At 37.5% G+C, this 16,806-nt stretch overlaps 3 protein-coding genes across 3 annotated transcripts; all 3 read right to left on the bottom strand.

The window, feature by feature from the left end:
- Window positions 1–2,707: 2,707 nt before the first annotated feature.
- Window positions 2,708–4,241, bottom strand: LOC108257096 (apolipoprotein A-I). The gene is made up of 4 exons (XM_017454561.2): window positions 4,154–4,241; window positions 3,875–3,930; window positions 3,588–3,738; window positions 2,708–3,502 (listed from the first exon to the last, which is right to left on the bottom strand). The coding sequence occupies exons 2-4, from the start codon at window positions 3,912–3,914 to the stop codon at window positions 2,926–2,928; spliced, it is 768 nt and encodes a 255-aa protein (XP_017310050.1). The 5' UTR covers window positions 3,915–3,930; window positions 4,154–4,241; the 3' UTR covers window positions 2,708–2,925.
- Window positions 4,242–8,048: 3,807 nt separating this feature from the next.
- LOC108280559 (apolipoprotein A-I) lies at window positions 8,049–9,682 on the bottom strand. Its single transcript, XM_017495698.3, has 4 exons — window positions 9,650–9,682; window positions 9,371–9,426; window positions 9,021–9,171; window positions 8,049–8,935 (listed from the first exon to the last, which is right to left on the bottom strand). Exons 2-4 carry the CDS (start codon window positions 9,408–9,410, stop codon window positions 8,359–8,361), a joined length of 768 nt encoding a protein of 255 aa, XP_017351187.1. The 5' UTR covers window positions 9,411–9,426; window positions 9,650–9,682; the 3' UTR covers window positions 8,049–8,358.
- A 4,737-nt stretch (window positions 9,683–14,419) lies between these two features.
- LOC128628701 (apolipoprotein A-I-like) lies at window positions 14,420–15,600 on the bottom strand. The gene is made up of 4 exons (XM_047154469.2): window positions 15,564–15,600; window positions 15,386–15,441; window positions 15,086–15,236; window positions 14,420–15,000 (listed from the first exon to the last, which is right to left on the bottom strand). The coding sequence occupies exons 2-4, from the start codon at window positions 15,423–15,425 to the stop codon at window positions 14,424–14,426; spliced, it is 768 nt and encodes a 255-aa protein (XP_047010425.2). The 5' UTR covers window positions 15,426–15,441; window positions 15,564–15,600; the 3' UTR covers window positions 14,420–14,423.
- Between the last annotated feature and the right edge of the window lie 1,206 nt (window positions 15,601–16,806).

Raw genomic sequence — 16,806 nt, forward strand, 5'->3', positions numbered from 1 at the left:
GTCAGAGAGGAATTTTTTTTTTTGGCTTTCCATAGCGGAAGGAGGAGTCGTGACGTGAGCTCCAAAATCCAGCGGAGAGCTGGACCCGTAAGACAGATCCATATGAAATCCCGAGTGGAGCTGCCTGATTGTAAGGCATTCACAATGCGCACAGCCAGACCTCTTGAGGGCTGTCCTGGTGTGCACCACCCCTAGACACTTCACACAGAAAGTGCCCCCCCCCCCACCCCCACCCTTGATGAAACAGGAGCAAGGCATAACACACTTCCTGAATTCTCTCTCACTCATACTTTCCTCTCTCTTTTTTTAAAGGGACAGAAAAGTAAAGAGATTTTTTATGAAAAGATAGAGAGGAAATGAAGAGTCTTTTTGTAAGCGTTACCCAAACGATCGCCATGCAGTCTCACTGAAGACTATAAGGCTAATGGCGTGGTTCACTGGTGCCATTTTTATATCATGCGACCCATTTAATTGCCATGTCACCTGATCACAGCAGGCCTATAAATAGGCACGATGTTACACAAGCTTCAGATGCCAGTCACGTGCGAGGGCGCTTCCCACAGCATGGAGCTCACACAACCTTGAGTTCCCTTTGAAAGGGAAATCTCTATAAGTCTCTCCAACCTTGTCAGGTTTTTATAGGAGGATACTCAGTGCTGTTGTTCTCTGCAGTTTAAGGCTTCACTATATAATAAACATGGGAATAATCAATTGCGCTACTTTTTAAAAGTTTATTTTAAAAAACATTGTACTAACATTATTTGTCATGCACATATATTTGAGCTCAAAAAAGCCCATCATGTGTAATGAATTTTATTTATTTTTCCTCATACATTTTATTGATTTATTGCCTGTTTCTCAGAGTGAAAGTGCACAGTATTATATAATAGTCCTATGTTGCATCTCCTTAGCTCTGTTTTCAGCTCACTCCATGGCACTATCTAGTGGTCATTCTATATTTCTATTGGAATAAATCAACTTGCCAGCCTTTACAGGTTCTTTTTTTTTTTTAAAGCATACACCAGCTGTTTAATGACACTTATTTTTTTTATGATTCTTGCAATTTCTTCCACACATGTTTTCAGTTTAATGTTTAAAATACCGCCCCCCACAAGCAGTCTTGCGATTGCCTTGTTTTGTTTCTGGGGAAATTAATGGTTCAAAGACTTTCATCACTCAAACCTGGCAATGGTCATGGATATTGAATGGAGTGTATAATGTCATCAAGTGGATATTACGTTATCATGCAAACAAAAGTACAGGTAGGTAGCCTCTGTGTGTGGTTTAATATGGTCACTATCACATAATAAAACCAGACAGGGTGATTCAGGGTGTCTTGTATCAATCTGAATTATTTTGTGATAATGACCTGCTGACTGTATATTGTTCAGCTTATTATATCTTTACTCATTAAATAAATACATACATGGACATGAAATATTATTAGTTTAAATTATTTCATAATCTTACTAGTATATTGTCATAAAGCTTCCACTAAGAAGAAAAGGAGTCCATTAAAATGTACAAAACAATCAGCCTAGCAACAAGACGAACAACGATATTACAGTAATCTTAATACTGTCTTGTGAGGTCATTTTCACTACAATCGATAATTGAGACGCAAGATGCAAGTCCGTGGTGTGATACAAGAGACATGAAAGTAGCATTTGAACTGTTACAGTGCTAAAATTTTAATTCTGTGTATCTCTCAAATCTAACTTATACTTGAAATCTGAAAGAAATTGTGAATGAAATACTGTATGATGTTATGGCCAAACCACGAAAATGGTCAACTTAAGTGTGCCTTCTGGGTTTTTAAAGTTGTTCGAATTTATTGTGTCAGTGTTTGTCAGTATTATAATATTACGCCTTTGTGGTTTGTTGCAGCCTATACGTCTGAGACAAAACAAGTGTATCTACATGAGGATGATGAAAGTATTTTTATTTGAGTAAAATATCTCTTTAAATGTTTTACATCATTTAATTATATTGAATAGGTCCTAAAGAATTAAATCATCGTCTGAAAATGGCTGTTGGGTTCAATGATGAATATTACTGATGTGTTATTTGAAAAGGCAAGGGAAGGGAAAAAAAACACTGTCTTCACAGAAATGTAACTTTATGAATCTACACGGGGGAAATGGAAAAAAAAAAAAAAAAGTTAACCTAAAAGTGTGCTTCATGTGGTAATTAATTGAATTTATTCAAGTATAAAATATTAAACAATAGTGAATCAACCCTTAATACATTAGGTTACACCAGTAAAATTACATGTAAGGGTTGGATCAAAAGCGTCTTAAAGTAACGTTTGCAGTTTACCACTTTTTAATAGTGTACCATAAATGTTAAAATATTTTTCCATAGTTTTCATTTTTGTCACTGGTGGCCACCCTCTCTTGAGGCAGTGACCCAGTCTGGCCCAGAGTGTTTTATGACACTCTGGATCTTTTTAGTTAATTTCTTCATACATCAGCATAGAACAGGGCACATTATCCGGAAGCTGAGGAAAAAACTATTTAAGAAGTTTAAATAGTTTTGATACCTTTTACATAATACTTATACTTTTGGTTGTCCAAATGAGGGTTTCATTCACAGATATAATAATGTCAATTATTTATTATTCAATTTTAAGGGAAAAAATCGCTAGTGGAATTAATATTGTGTGTAAGTGTCATGACTAATAAAGTAAATCACTTTGATAAAAACATATGTTTTCAAATTATTCTTTATTTTATACAGGACATTATAAGATATTAGAAACATTGTACCAGACATAACATAATAACATAATATATAGTTTCTGTGGGAAATAAACACGTTTAATTAGGCAATTATAATAACATAATACGAATATTGGAATTGTCTTGTGCAAAGAAGGCATTTGTCATATGTATTAGTCATTTGGAGTGGGAAGTTATTTTTGTGTTAGTTGGTCTTGGTGAAGGACTCATAAAGAGAGGTGAGCTGGTCCTTCAGGTTCTGGGCATAGGGGTCCAGTTTCTCTCTTAGGTCCTCAGCATAGGGAGCCAGACCCTGCTGAACCAAAGTGGCTCTCTCAGCAACCTTGGCCTGAAGATCTTCAGTCAGAGGTGCCACGGTCTTCTGGAATTCCTGCAGGTGCTGTTCTACTTTCTGTCTGAGTTCATCAGTGTAGGGCTCCAGCTGGGACTGCAGTTCCTTCACTTTCTCCTCAAGACTCCCCCTGAGCTCCTCGGTCTTCTGCAGCACGGTGGTTTTCAGAGCTTCAGAGTCAAAGGACTCGGCATAAGGAGCCACAGCTACTCTCAGTTTCTCCACTCTCTGCTGAATTTGGGTCTTCAGATCATCAGCATAGGGCTCCAGTTTGTCCTTCACAGTGGTCAGGTCCTGCTCAAGGCGCTTCTTCAGAACTTCAGCCTCCTTGGTGATTTTGGTTATGATGTCCTGGGCTAGAGGGCTCACTTGTTTCTGGAGAGTGACAGCATACTCACTGGCCACATTAGCACCTTCTGTAAGTCTAGTGCTTTAGAGAAAAATAAGGAGCAACATTTATACATAACGAAAAATGACTTGAGACACAATGAAGACAGTAAATTCTGTTAACTTACTTGACTTCCTGGCCCAGTTGAGACTCTCTAATTGTTTTCAGTGTGTCCTCAGCAGTGTGTGTTGCCTTGGCAACATATTCCCAGAAAGCATCAGTCAGCTGCTCCAGCTGTGGTTTGGGCTCATCAGCAGAGAACAAGTTGGCCTGGCAACCTGGTGAAAGAACCAAACAATTTCAGTTGGTTTAAAGATTACCGGTACTATACATTCTTGTATTTGTAGGATTATGTACTACCAATATATATCTATATAAATAGTAGGCAGCATTAAATACAAGAGATTAAAATACCTGTGAACACAGCCAGAAACAGTACCGCAAACACCTTCATGGTTCTTGTTTTGAGTCTGTAAAAAAATTGTATGATATGTATTTATTTATAGCACATGTGATGAATTGCATAAATATGTAGACGGTAACAATACAATCAATGTAACAAACAATATCAAAAATGTACATTTACATCTACATTTACTCATTTAAATGTAAATGTACATTTTTTTATATTGTTTATTACATTGATTGTATTGTAAAATTGTATTGTAATGAAAAATACATGCTTTTTCTCACCTTTATCTCTGACAGTTGCCAGCTGTGTGTGTGAAGTTGTTGTAGTAGTCAGTATATATACTGTAAAGAGGTGTGTGTTGTATTGAAAACCCAAAGTCCAGGAGGTTGTGCACTGCTGTCAACGTTACATATCATAACCGTCTAAATGGACCATCAGTTATCACAGAGCCTAAAGTTCACTTAACACTCTGATAGATGTCTGACTGTCATGGCCTAATAAAAGGATAGATAGCATGCAGACATGGATAAAGGTTCAGTGGTTAAGTTATGGCTTCCTTTAATTTAATAATATTTACTGCTTTTTTATTTAAAATAAATCAATGGCAATAAGTAATGAAAAATTGTCTTCAGTCGTTAATGTTTTATGTAACCTTATTCAACATAAACCATTATTCATTACACTTAAATCAAGTGCTGTTTTTGGCTCTACACATTATGATAACAATGGCAGTTCATTTAAACTACTTATACATGACAGCTCACAGACCTAGGTCCATAAGTATGGACTTTTTGTACTTTTACCTCCGTACACCACCACAATGGAGTTGAAATTAAGCAATAAATATGTCATTGAAGTGTAGACTTTCAGCATTAATTCCAGGGGTTTATTGCAGAGTAATCATGGCATAAGGGGAATCTTAAAACCCTGATGTATCCCTGCAAAGGCAAAAATGGACAATTTCTGGAGGAAAAGCTTATAGTTCATGGTAAAGCCAGTCATGGGCTTGTTCATTCTGTCCCAGCAACCACTGTTCAACAACCCCTTCAGATGAGTTGTCCTCAAAGAGGATAACTGTATACGTATGCTCAGGACATTCGGTGTATGGAGGAAGAAGCTGCTCAGCCTTGTGATACCCTGATGGTTACTGTAGCTGATCGTTACTCTATCTTATCAAACCAACACAGGACAATTCAAATCAGCAAAAAGAACTTGATTCAAATCTAGCTGGTTGATTTGTTCTGACTTTACACCAGGGGGCCACACACCACCGCTCTCCTGTGGCACCCTGCTGCTCCATAGCAGAAGTGGGTAGATCATCCAAAAATTTCACTCAAGTATAAGTAAAACTACTTATACAAATAATTACTCATGTAAGAGTAAACGTAATAATGTTAATAATTACTTGAGAAGAGTACTAAAGTATCCAATGAGAAGACTACTCGAGTTGCAAGTTACTAGTTACTTCGGATCTGATTAAAATGAAGGTAAAATCCTGAATCTCAGACAAGTCACATCTCTCCTTGAAAGTCTGTCCTTTCTATTTATATGATATCAAACCTGGGTTCAAGATGAAGCAGCATATCCCAGTCATTTGATGGGTACAATTACAAAGAAACCATCATTCTCAACCCAAAATCTCACACCCCCCCAAAGAACAACTTTTGTTATGTCGAGATTATGAGAAAAGAAGAAAGAAAAAATTAATGTTGCATGGCCGCTTAGGGCTTCATTATACTGCAGGACTGAGCTGTTAAAAAAAATTGAGTGCTTGTTGCATCCGCCTCCAGAACCACTGCAGCATATCGCGAGACCTCATTATACATGATTTTTTTCAGTAAATATATTTCCAATGAGGCTATCCACATGAAATTTTCACCAGACGTCACTAATTACTCAAAAAATCCGGAAATATAAAGAATTCACAACATTAAACTCCATTATAAAGTTATGTGTAATAAACTGGAATGACACAGGAAAAAAGCTACAACTCAGTTGGACAATTCTGTGAAATACTGGGAGAGTGTAGTCTGGTCAGACGAGAGCAAAATTTTACTCTTTGGCTGTCATACAACACTCTTTGAATGGCCCAGTCAATCACCTCATTCCGCTTTATTACACATAACTTCATTTATGGACTTTAATGTTTGGATTTCTTTATATTTCCGGATTTGGTGAGTTAATACCAAAGTCTGGTAAAAACTTCAAGTGAATAGCCTCATTGGAAATATATTTACTGAAAAAAAATGTTGACACGTTCAATACTTATTTCACCCACTGTATATTCATAAACATTTAGCAGTAATGGAGGGATGCCATCGAATGTAACGAAATAAAAGTATAAAGTCAAAGTCAGCTATATTGTCATTTTTAGCACATCACATGTCAATGCGATACACAGTTATTGCACACAGTAATGTAATGATAATATTGCACTTGTTGCGTGAGGTAGAGTCATACTATTGTTTGTAATGTATTATATTAAAGTGACGATAATGCAGTGGGGGGTTATGATCACAGTCCTTGGGGGGCTGGGGTGTGGGGGGAAGTTGTATGTGTGTGTGTGTATGTGTGTGTGTGTGTTTTGGGGTGGGGGGGCACATTCCTTGAGTATGAGGCTTGGGATGCCATCTGGTCCACCAGCTTTGCGAGGGTTCACACTGAGGAGGTGAATACATTTCCGTGATTAAAAATTAACTTGAGTAAGAGCATGATCAGTTAAACCTACTCTTAAAAGTAATTTTTTTTTTCAAAAAGTTGCTCAAGTAAATGAAACAAAGTAGTATATTTCTACCTACCTCTGCTCCCCAGCCTGTATTAGCTGAGTATGTACCTCCCTCACTGAGACAAGTGCAAGCATCTGTTGTAGCATTTGGAGTCCAGCCATAGGCTGATAAAGCACTTGTAAAGGTAAGAAGTGACTCTACCTGCCTGTACAGCTTTCTAAGACAGGCGGTTCTATGTGGAGATTGCAAAAAAGATCCAGGTTTAAGTGACCTAAAGTGTTGCATAAACAATCGATTTGGTTGTGCTCGCTTCATGATTTTTACTTCATGACTTGCCAGTTATCACTAGAACATCATCATTCTATTCAGCACTTGGGCAGTGCCCATCTAGGGTAGTGCTTCAACTGGTGAAACAACCAACAATGCAATATAGGCATCAATGGCAGGCATGTGGTCCATAACTGCTTGTTTGTTATCCATTATATTAGCTTAAATGACACAAAATTTGAGAGTAGTCCTCCTTTAATGCTTGCTTTGGTGAATAATGAATTATGTTTGAAAATGCTGTGTTAAAAAGCACATTCTTTGCTGTGGGTTGTGTAGCACTATCTCACTTGGGCTCCTGCTATTTAAGAGTGGCTGCCACGACTAGTTTAGATCCTGTCAGCTGTGCCTGTAAGCACCCCCAGTTATAGTAGGTGCCATGGAGTTCTGTAGCACATAACTTGAAAAACATTGTAATGTTAAGCCTACACTCATTGCAGAAGAGATGAGAGCAGGCTATAACCAGCTTTGAAGGGCAGGTCACCTGTAGTTTCAACCACAGTATCAAGCTGCTATGTGGAAAGCTTGCTATGGTATATATGGGATCTTCCCACTTATTTCATACTATAACAATAGCCTACTACTCGTGAAACGTTCATTCTACCATCTCATAAGAGGATCATCAGTAAACTTCACTGAACAATGTGTTGCAATATTCCAGAGATGTACTCAGAAATAGATTTTAATTCATCTAAAACATGTTTTTTAAAACAATAATAAAGACTTCACAATAAATAAACTGCAATGAATTTTTATGACAATTGTCACAATTGGCAAAGAAATGTTTGTTGTGGTGGTGTTTTATTGTTTTGTTTTTGGTTGTTGTTTTTTGTTTTTTTTAAAAAGAATTTGTCATTTACATCCAGCTCCTCAAGATTTCTGGACATCTTTTATTATTTCTTGTTTGTAAATGCACTACTAACTGTTTACTTTTAAATATTTAACAAAACATAGTTCATTTGAACACCACAGAACTGACGAGTAGTAGCCCTAGATCATTAGATTAGTTAGAATCTGTCAAAACAGTACTGTTACTAGATTGATTTACATCTGTAAAAACCATTTGGTTTTCTTTTTTGCAACATTCAAAGAACATAACATAATATTTATACAAATATTTTACACATTCAATTTGGCAGATGTTTTAATATAGGATATATGCAAGAAATGGAAATATATTATTGCTTTAGATATGATACAAAAAATGTTCACAAAGGACAAACAGCTCCTTAGAAGCATGCCATTAATACATAGATACATTTTGATATTAATGTTCCTGGCACAGGAGAAATTAACTGGTCCTTTAGCAAGTTTAACAGTTTGTTTTTGTATTTTTGCAAAATGATGGGATTTATATCAAAATACAGAATGGTAGTTTTACCAGTTTTCATGAGTGTAAATTTAATCCAGTGGTGAAAAAGTAGTGTTTAGAGTATTTAGTTGGTCTTGGTGAAGGACTCATAAAGAGAAGTGAGCTGGTCCTTCAGGTTCTGGGCATAGGGGTCCAGTTTCTCCCTCAGGTCCTCAGCATAGGGAGCCAGACCCTGCTGAACCAAAGTGGCTCTCTCAGCAACCTTGGCCTGAAGATCTTCAGTCAGAGGGGCCACGGTTTTCTGGAATTCCTGCAGGTGCTGATCTACTTTCTGTCTGAGTTCATCAGTGTAGGGCTCCAGCTGGGACTGCAGCTCCTTCACTTTCTCCTCCAGACTCCCCCTGAGCTCCTCGGTCTTCTGCAGCACGGTGGTTTTCAGAGCTTCAGAGTCAAAGGACTCGGCATAAGGAGCCACAGCTACTCTCAGTTCCTCCACTCTCTGCTGAATTTGGGTCTTCAGATCATCAGCATAGGGCTCCAGTTTGTCCTTCACAGTGGTCAGGTCCTGCTCAAGGCGCTCCTTCAGAACTTCAGCTTCCTTGGTGATTATGTTTATGATGTCCTGGGCTAGAGGGCTCACTTGTTTCTGGAGAGTGACAGCATACTCACTGGCCACATTAGCACCTGCTGTAAGTCTAGTGCTATAGAGAAAAATAAGGAGAAACATTCATACATAAGGAAAGATGACTTGAGACACAATAAAGACAGTAAATTCTGTTAACTTACTTGACTTCCTGGCCCAGTTGAGACTCTCTAATTGTTTTCAGTGTGTCCTCAGCGGTGTGTGTTGCCTTGGCAACATATTCCCAGAAAGCATGAGTCAGCTGCTCCAGCTGTGGTTTGGGCTCATCAGCAGAAAACAAGTTGGCCTGGCAACCTGGTGAAAGAACCAAACAATTTCAGTTGGGTTAAAGATTTCCGGTACTATACGTTCTGTACATTCCATACAGTATTTGTAGGATTATGTACTACCAATATATATATATATATATATATATATATATATATATATATATATATATATATATATATATATATATATAGTAGGCACCATTAAATACAAGAGATTAAAATACCTGTGAACACAGCCAGAAACAGTACCGCAAACACCTTCATGGTTCTTGTTTTGAGTCTGTAAAAAAATTGTATGGTATGTATTTATTTATAACACATGTGATGAATTGCATAAATATGTAGACAGTAACAATACAATCAATGTAACAAACAATGTCAAAAATGTACATTTACATTTACATTTATTCATTTAAATGTAAATGTAATTTTTTTTATATTGTTTATTACATTGATTGTATTGTAAAATTGTATTGTAATGAAAAATACATGCTTTATCTCACCTTTATCTCTGACAGTTGCCAGCTATGTGTGTGAGGTTGTTGTAGTAGTCAGTATATATACTGTAAAGAGGTGTGTGTTGTATTGAAAACCCAAAGTCCAGGAGGTTGTGCACTGCTGTCAACGTTACACATCATAACCGTCTAAATGGACCATCAGTTATCACAGAGCCTAAAGTTCACTTAACACTTTGATAGATGTCTGACTGTCATGGCCTAATAAAAGGATAGATAGCATGCAGACATGGATAAAGGTTCAGTGGTTAAGTTATGGCTTCCTTTAATTTAATAATATTTACTGCTTTTTTATTTAAAATAAATCAATGGCTATAAGTAATGAAAAATTGTCTTCAGTCGTTAATGTTTTATGTAACCTTATTCAACATAAACCATTATTCATTACACTTAAATCAAGTGCTGTTTTGGCTCTACACATTATGATAACAATGGCAGTTCATTTAAACTACTTATACATGACAGCTCACAGACCTAGGTCCATAAGTATGGACTTTTTGTACTTTTACCTCCGTACACCACCACAATGGAGTTGAAATTAAGCAATAAATATGTCATTGAAGTGTAGACTTTCAGCATTAATTCCAGGGGTTTATTGCAGCGTAATCATGGCATCAGGGGAATCTTAAAACCCTGATGTATCCCTGCAAAGGCAAAAATGGACAATTTCTGGAGGAAAAGCTTATAGTTCATGGTAAAGCCAGTCATGGGCTTGTTCATTCTGTCCCAGCAACCACTGTTCGACAACCCCTTCAGATGAGTTGTCCTCAAAAAGGATAACTGTATACGTATGCTCAGGACATTCGATGTATGGAGGAAGAAGCTGCTCAGCCTTGTGATACCCTGATGGTTACTGTAGCTGATCGTTACTCTGTCTGATCAAACCAACACAGGACAATTCAAATCAGCAAAAAGAACCTCATTCAAATCTATCTGGTTGATTTGTTCTGACTTTACACCAGGGGGCCACACACCACCGCTCTCCTGTGGCACCCTGCTGCTCCATAGCAGAGGTGGGTAGATTATCCAAAAATTTCACTCAAGTATAAGTAAAACTACTTATACAAATAATTACTCATGTAAGAGTAAACGTAATAATGTTAATAATTACTTGAGAAGAGTACTAAAGTATCCAATGAGAAGACTACTCGAGTTGCAAGTTACTAGTTACTTCGGATCTGATTAAAATGAAGGTAAAATCCTGAATCTCAGACAAGTCACATCTCTCCTTTAAAAGTCTGTCCTTTCTATTTATATGATATCAAACCTGGGTTCAAGATGAAGCAGCATATCCCAGTCATTTGATGGGTACAATAACAAAGAAACCGTCATTCTCAACCCAAAATCTCACACCCCCCAAAAAAACAACTTTTGTTATGTCGAGATTATGAGAAAAGAAGAAAGAAAAAATTAATGTTGCATGGCCGCTTAGGGCTTCATTATACTGCAGCACTGAGCTGTTAAAAAAAATTGAGTACTTGTTGCATCCACCTTCAGACCACTGCAGCATATCGCGAGATCACATTATACATGATTTTTTTCAGTAAATATGTTTCCAATGAGGCTATCCACATGAAATTTTCACCAGACATCACTAATTACTCAAAAAATCCGGAAATATAAAGAATTCACAACATTAAACTCCATTATAAAGTTATGTGTAATAAACTGGAATGACACAGGAAAAAAGCTACAACTCAGTTGGACAATTCTGTGAAATACTGGGAGAGTGTAGTCTGGTCAGACGAGAGCAAAATTTTACTCTTTGGCTGTCATACTACACTCCAGGTTTGGAGAAGAAATGGCACTGCACATCACCCTTAAAACACAATACCAACAGTGAAGTTTGGAGGTGGACACATCATGGTGTGGGGCTGTTTTTCATCACATCGTACTGGAAGACTTCATATAACTGAAAGAATGATGAATGGAGCCCTTTAATAAGAGATTCCTGAAAAGAATCTGCCGCCATCCACTAGGATATTGAAGATGAGACGTGGGTGGACCTTCCAGCAGGACAATGATACAAACCATAAGCAAAGGAAACTCTCACTTGATTTCAGAGAAAAAAAATCAAGGTGTTAGAATGGCCCAGTCAATCACCTCATTCCGCTTTATTACACATAACTTCATTTATGGACTTTAATGTTTGGATTTCTTTATATTTCCGGATTTGGTGAGTTAATACCAAAGTCTGGTAAAAATTTCAAGTGAATATCCTCATTGGAAATATATTTACTGAAAAAAATGTTGACACGTACAATACTTATTTCACCCACTGTATATTCATAAACATTTAGCAGTAATGGAGGGATGCCATCGAATGTAACGAAATAAAAGTATAAAGTCAAAGTCAGCTATATTGTCATTTTTAGCACATCACATGGCAATGCGATACACAGTTATTGCACACAGTAATGTAATGATAATATTGCACTTGTTGTGTGAGGTAGAGTCATACTATTGTTTGTAATGTATTATATTAAAGTGACAATAATGCAGTGGGGGGTTATGATCACAGTCCTTGGGGGGCTGGGGTGTGGGGGGAAGATGTATGTGTGTGTGTGTGTGTGTGTGTGTGTGTGTGTGTGTGTGTGTGTGTGTGTGTGTGTGTGTGTGTGTGTTTTGGGGTGGGGGGGGGGGCACATTCCTTGAGTATGAGGCTTGGGATGCCATCTGGTCCACCAGCTTTGCGAGGGTTCACACTGAGGAGGTGAATACATTTCCGTGATTAAAAATTAACTTGAGTAAGAGTATGATCAGTTAAACCTACTATTAAAAGTAAATTTTTTTTCAAAAAGTTGCTCAAGTAAATGAAACAAAGTAGTACATTTCTACCTACCTCTGCTCCCCAGCCTGTATTAGCTGAGTATGTACCTCCCTCACTGAGACAAGTGCAAGCATCTGTTGTAGCATTTGGAGTCCAGCCATAGGCTGATAAACCACTTGTAAAGGTAAGAAGTGACTCTACCTGCCTGTACAGCTTTCTAAGGCAGGCAGTTCTATGTGGAGATTGCAAAAAAGATCCAAGTTTAAGTGACCTAAAGTGTTGCATAAACAATCGATTTGGTTGTGCTCGCTTCATGATTTTTAATCATATACTCTTCTTTGATGTCAGCTCTAAAGAACAATCTTGGAACAAAGGGTAGATTTGCAAGGTTGCTTGGGTACACATGGGAGAACAGACTGTGCTAACCACATTTGTCACGCAAAAACCAGGTTGGCAGAGAACCGTTCTACTGAATTTCCTACTGCTAAGAGCATTTTGTTGACTAGCTCCACCACAGAGCAGTCAATGTGTGTAGACTGAAGTTTTGTTTTGTTTTTTAAAGACTTGCCAGTTATCACTAGAACATCATCATTCTATTCAGCACTTGGGCAGTGCCCATCTAGGGTAGTGCTTCATCTGGTGAAACAACCAACAATGCAATATAGGCATCAATGGCAGGCATGTGGTCCATAACTGCTTGTTTGTTATCCATTATATTAGCTAAAATGACACAAAATTTGAGAGTAGTCCTCCTTTAATGCTTGCTTTGGTGAATAATGAATTATGTTTGACAATGCTGTGTTAAAAAGCACATTCTTTGCTGTGGGTTGTGTAGCACTATCTCACTTGGGCTCCTGCTATTTAAGAGTGGCTGCCACGGCTAGTTTAGATCCTGTCAGCTGTGCCTGTAAGCACCCCCAGTTATAGTAGGTGCCATGGAGTTTTGTAGCACATAACTTGAAAAACATTGTAATGTTAAGCCTACACTCATTGCAGAAGAGATGAGAGCAGGCCATAACCAGCTTTGAAGGGCAGGTCACCTGTAGTTTCAACCATAGTATCAAGCTGCTATGTGGAAAGCTTGCTATGGTATATATGGGATCTTTCCACTTATTTCATACCATAACAATAACCTACTACTCGTGAAACGTTCATTCTACCATCTCATAAGAGGATCATCAGTAAACTTCACTGAACAATGTGCTGCAATATTCCAGAGATGTACTCAGAAATAGATTTTAATTAATCTAAAACATGTTTATTAAAACAATAATAAACACTTCACATTAAATTAACTGCAATGAATTTTTATGACAATTGTCACAATTGGCAAATAAATGTTTGTTGTGGTGGTGTTTTATTGTTTTGTTTTTGGTTGTTGTTTTTTGTTTTTTTAAAAAAGAATTTGTCATTTACATCCAGCTCCTCAAGATTTCTGGACATCTTTTATTATTTCTTGTTTGTAAATGCACTACTAACTGTTTACTTTTAAATATTTAACAAAACATAGTTCATTTGAACACCACAGAACTGACGAGTAGTAGCCCTAGATCATTAGATTAGCTAGAATCTGTCAAAACAGTACTGTTACTAGATTGATTTACATCTGTAAAAACCATTTGGTTTTCTTTTTTGCAAAATTCAAAGAACATAACATAATATTTATACAAATATTTTACACATTCAATTTGGCAGATGTTTTAATATAGGATATATGCAAGAAATGGAAATATATTATTGCTTTAGATATGATACAAAAACTGTTTACAAAGGACAAACAGCTCCTTAGAAGCATGCCATTAATACATAGATACATTTTGATATTAATGTTCCTGGCACAGGAGAAATTAACTGGTCCTTTAGCAAGTTTAACAGTTTGTTTTTGTATTTTTGCAAAATGATGGGATTTATATCAAAATACAGAATGGTAGTTTTACCAGTTTTCATGAGTGTAAAATTAATCCAGTGGTGGAAAAGTAGTGTTTAGAGTATTTAGTTGGTCTTGGTGAAGGACTCATAAAGAGAGGTGAGCTGGTCCTTCAGGTTCTGGGCATAGGGGTCCAGTTTCTCCCTCAGGTCCTCAGCATAGGGAGCCAGACCCTGCTGAACCAAAGTGGCTCTCTCAGCAACCTTGGCCTGAAGATCTTCAGTCAGAGGGGCCACGGTCTTCTGGAATTCCTGCAGGTGCTGATCTACTTTCTGTCTGAGTTCATCAGTGTAGGGCTCCAGCTGGGACTGCAGCTCCTTCACTTTCTCCTCCAGACTCCCCCTGAGCTCCTCGGTCTTCTGCAGCACGGTGGTTTTCAGAGCTTCAGAGTCAAAGGACTCGGCATAAGGAGCCACAGCTACTCTCAGTTCCTCCACTCTCTGCTGAATTTGGGTCTTCAGATCATCAGCATAGGGCTCCAGTTTGTCCTTCACAGTGGTCAGGTCCTGCTCAAGGCGCTCCTTCAGAACTTCAGCTTCCTTGGTGATTTTGGTTATGATGTCCTGGGCTAGAGGGCTCACTTGTTTCTGGAGAGTGACAGCATACTCACTGGCCACATTAGCACCTTCTGTAAGTCTAGTGCTATAGAGAAAAATAAGGAGAAACATTCATACATAAGGAAAGATGACTTGAGACACAATGAAGACAGTAAATTCTGCTAACTTACTTGACTTCCTGGCCCAGTTGAGACTCTCTAATTGTTTTCAGTGTGTCCTCAGCGGTGTGTGTTGCCTTGGCAACATATTCCCAGAAAGCATCAGTCAGCTGCTCCAGCTGTGGTTTGGGCTCATCAGAAGAGAACAAGTTGGCCTGGCAACCTGGTGAAAGAACCAAACAATTTCAGTTGGTTTAAAGATTACCCGTACTATACGTTCTGTACATTCCATACAGTATTTGTAGGATTATGTACTACCAATATATATCTATATAAATAGTAGGCAGCATTAAATACAAGAGATTAAAATACCTGTGAACACAGCCAGAAACAGTACCGCAAACACCTTCATGGTTCTTGTTTTGAGTCTGTGAAAAAATTGTATGGTATGTATTTATTTATAACACATGTGATGAATTGCATAAATATGTAGACAGTAACAATACAATCAATGTAACAAACAATATCAAAAATACAAGCTTTTTCTTACCTTTATCTCTATGCTCTGTCAGATGCCAGCTGTGTGTGTGAGGTTGTCGTAGTAGTCAGTATATATACACTAAAGAGTTGTGTGTTGTATTGAAAACCCAAAGTCCAGGAGGTAGTGCACTGCTGTCAACGCTACACATCAAAACCGTCTAAATGGACCATCAGTTATCACAGAGCCTAAAGTTCACTTAACACTCTAATAGATGTCTGACTGTCATGGCCTAATAAAAGGATAGATAGCATGCAGACATGGGTAAAGGTTCAGTAATTAAATTAAGGCTTCCTTTAATTTAACAATAATATTTACTGCTTTTTTATTTAAAATAAATCAATGGCTATAAGTAATGAAAAATTTTCTTCAGTCGTTAATGTTTTATGTAACCTTATTCAACATAAGCCATTATTCATTACACTTAAATCAAGTGCTGTTTTTGGCTTCACACATTATGATAACAATAGTGATTCAGTTAAACTATTTATACGTGACAGCTCACAGACTTAGGTCCATAAGTATGGACTTTTTGTACTTTTTTTTTCAATAAAGTTTTATTGAGAAGAAAAACAAACCGACTGACACATAGCATACATCATTCCCAGTTTTTTTTCTTTTTATGCTAACAAAGGAAAACAAAATTAAAAAGTACAAACACCGAAAACAAAAACAGAAAACTTTGAACTGGATAAGTCCAAGATGAGCACAGGAAGTGGTAGACTGTATCCTCCCTATTGCATGTTCCCGACACTCCTCACTTATCTGTACTCTTAACTCCGTTTACCACGCATTCTTTTTTTTGGTGCTCGCCTCACTACCTAGTGTCAGAATAAAATCATAGAGCCTTGAAATCATTCCTCTCTGATGTGGATTGTTTGAAAACAAGCTTTCCCAAGCCTGTTCAGGAGGTGCAGAGGGGAAATTAGGAAAACATCTAGAAATGAAATTAAGAATTTGAAAATAACGAAAGAGATGTGTCACAGGGAGGTCATACGTAGATAACAGATTGGCAAAGCTATCAAAGACAACATCGGCATACAGATTTCTAACGTGTTTAATGCCCTTGTCATACCACACTGAAAATGTAGAGTCCAAACACGATGGATGAAATTGGTGGCTGTTGTCTAAAGGACCCAAAGAGTATGCACCTACAAATTTAAAGCGCCGTCTAAATTGATACCAAGTCTTAAGTGTGTTGAGGACAATTTGATTATCAGTATATAGGGAGAGTTTTGTAGGTAGAGAGGAATAA

This window comes from Ictalurus punctatus, chromosome 1 (assembly GCF_001660625.3).
Source record: "Ictalurus punctatus breed USDA103 chromosome 1, Coco_2.0, whole genome shotgun sequence".
Classification (NCBI taxonomy): Eukaryota; Metazoa; Chordata; class Actinopteri; order Siluriformes; family Ictaluridae; genus Ictalurus; species Ictalurus punctatus.

What these genes read in the sequence shown, in the direction of transcription:
- LOC108257096 (XM_017454561.2), bottom strand. Translation starts at nt 3,914, where the DNA reads ATGAAGGTGTTTGCGGTACTGTTTCTGGCTGTGTTCACAG. An exon ending in GTTTCTGGCTGTGTTCACAG is followed by an intron (nt 3,739 to 3,874) that starts GTATTTTAATCT and finishes TTCTTTCACCAG; the next exon opens with GTTGCCAGGCCAACTTGTTC. An exon ending in CAACTGGGCCAGGAAGTCAA is followed by an intron (nt 3,503 to 3,587) that starts GTAAGTTAACAG and finishes TTTTCTCTAAAG; the next exon opens with CACTAGACTTACAGAAGGTG.
- LOC108280559 (XM_017495698.3), bottom strand. Translation starts at nt 9,410, where the DNA reads ATGAAGGTGTTTGCGGTACTGTTTCTGGCTGTGTTCACAG. An exon ending in GTTTCTGGCTGTGTTCACAG is followed by an intron (nt 9,172 to 9,370) that starts GTATTTTAATCT and finishes TTCTTTCACCAG; the next exon opens with GTTGCCAGGCCAACTTGTTT. An exon ending in CAACTGGGCCAGGAAGTCAA is followed by an intron (nt 8,936 to 9,020) that starts GTAAGTTAACAG and finishes TTTTCTCTATAG; the next exon opens with CACTAGACTTACAGCAGGTG.
- LOC128628701 (XM_047154469.2), bottom strand. Translation starts at nt 15,425, where the DNA reads ATGAAGGTGTTTGCGGTACTGTTTCTGGCTGTGTTCACAG. An exon ending in GTTTCTGGCTGTGTTCACAG is followed by an intron (nt 15,237 to 15,385) that starts GTATTTTAATCT and finishes TTCTTTCACCAG; the next exon opens with GTTGCCAGGCCAACTTGTTC. An exon ending in CAACTGGGCCAGGAAGTCAA is followed by an intron (nt 15,001 to 15,085) that starts GTAAGTTAGCAG and finishes TTTTCTCTATAG; the next exon opens with CACTAGACTTACAGAAGGTG.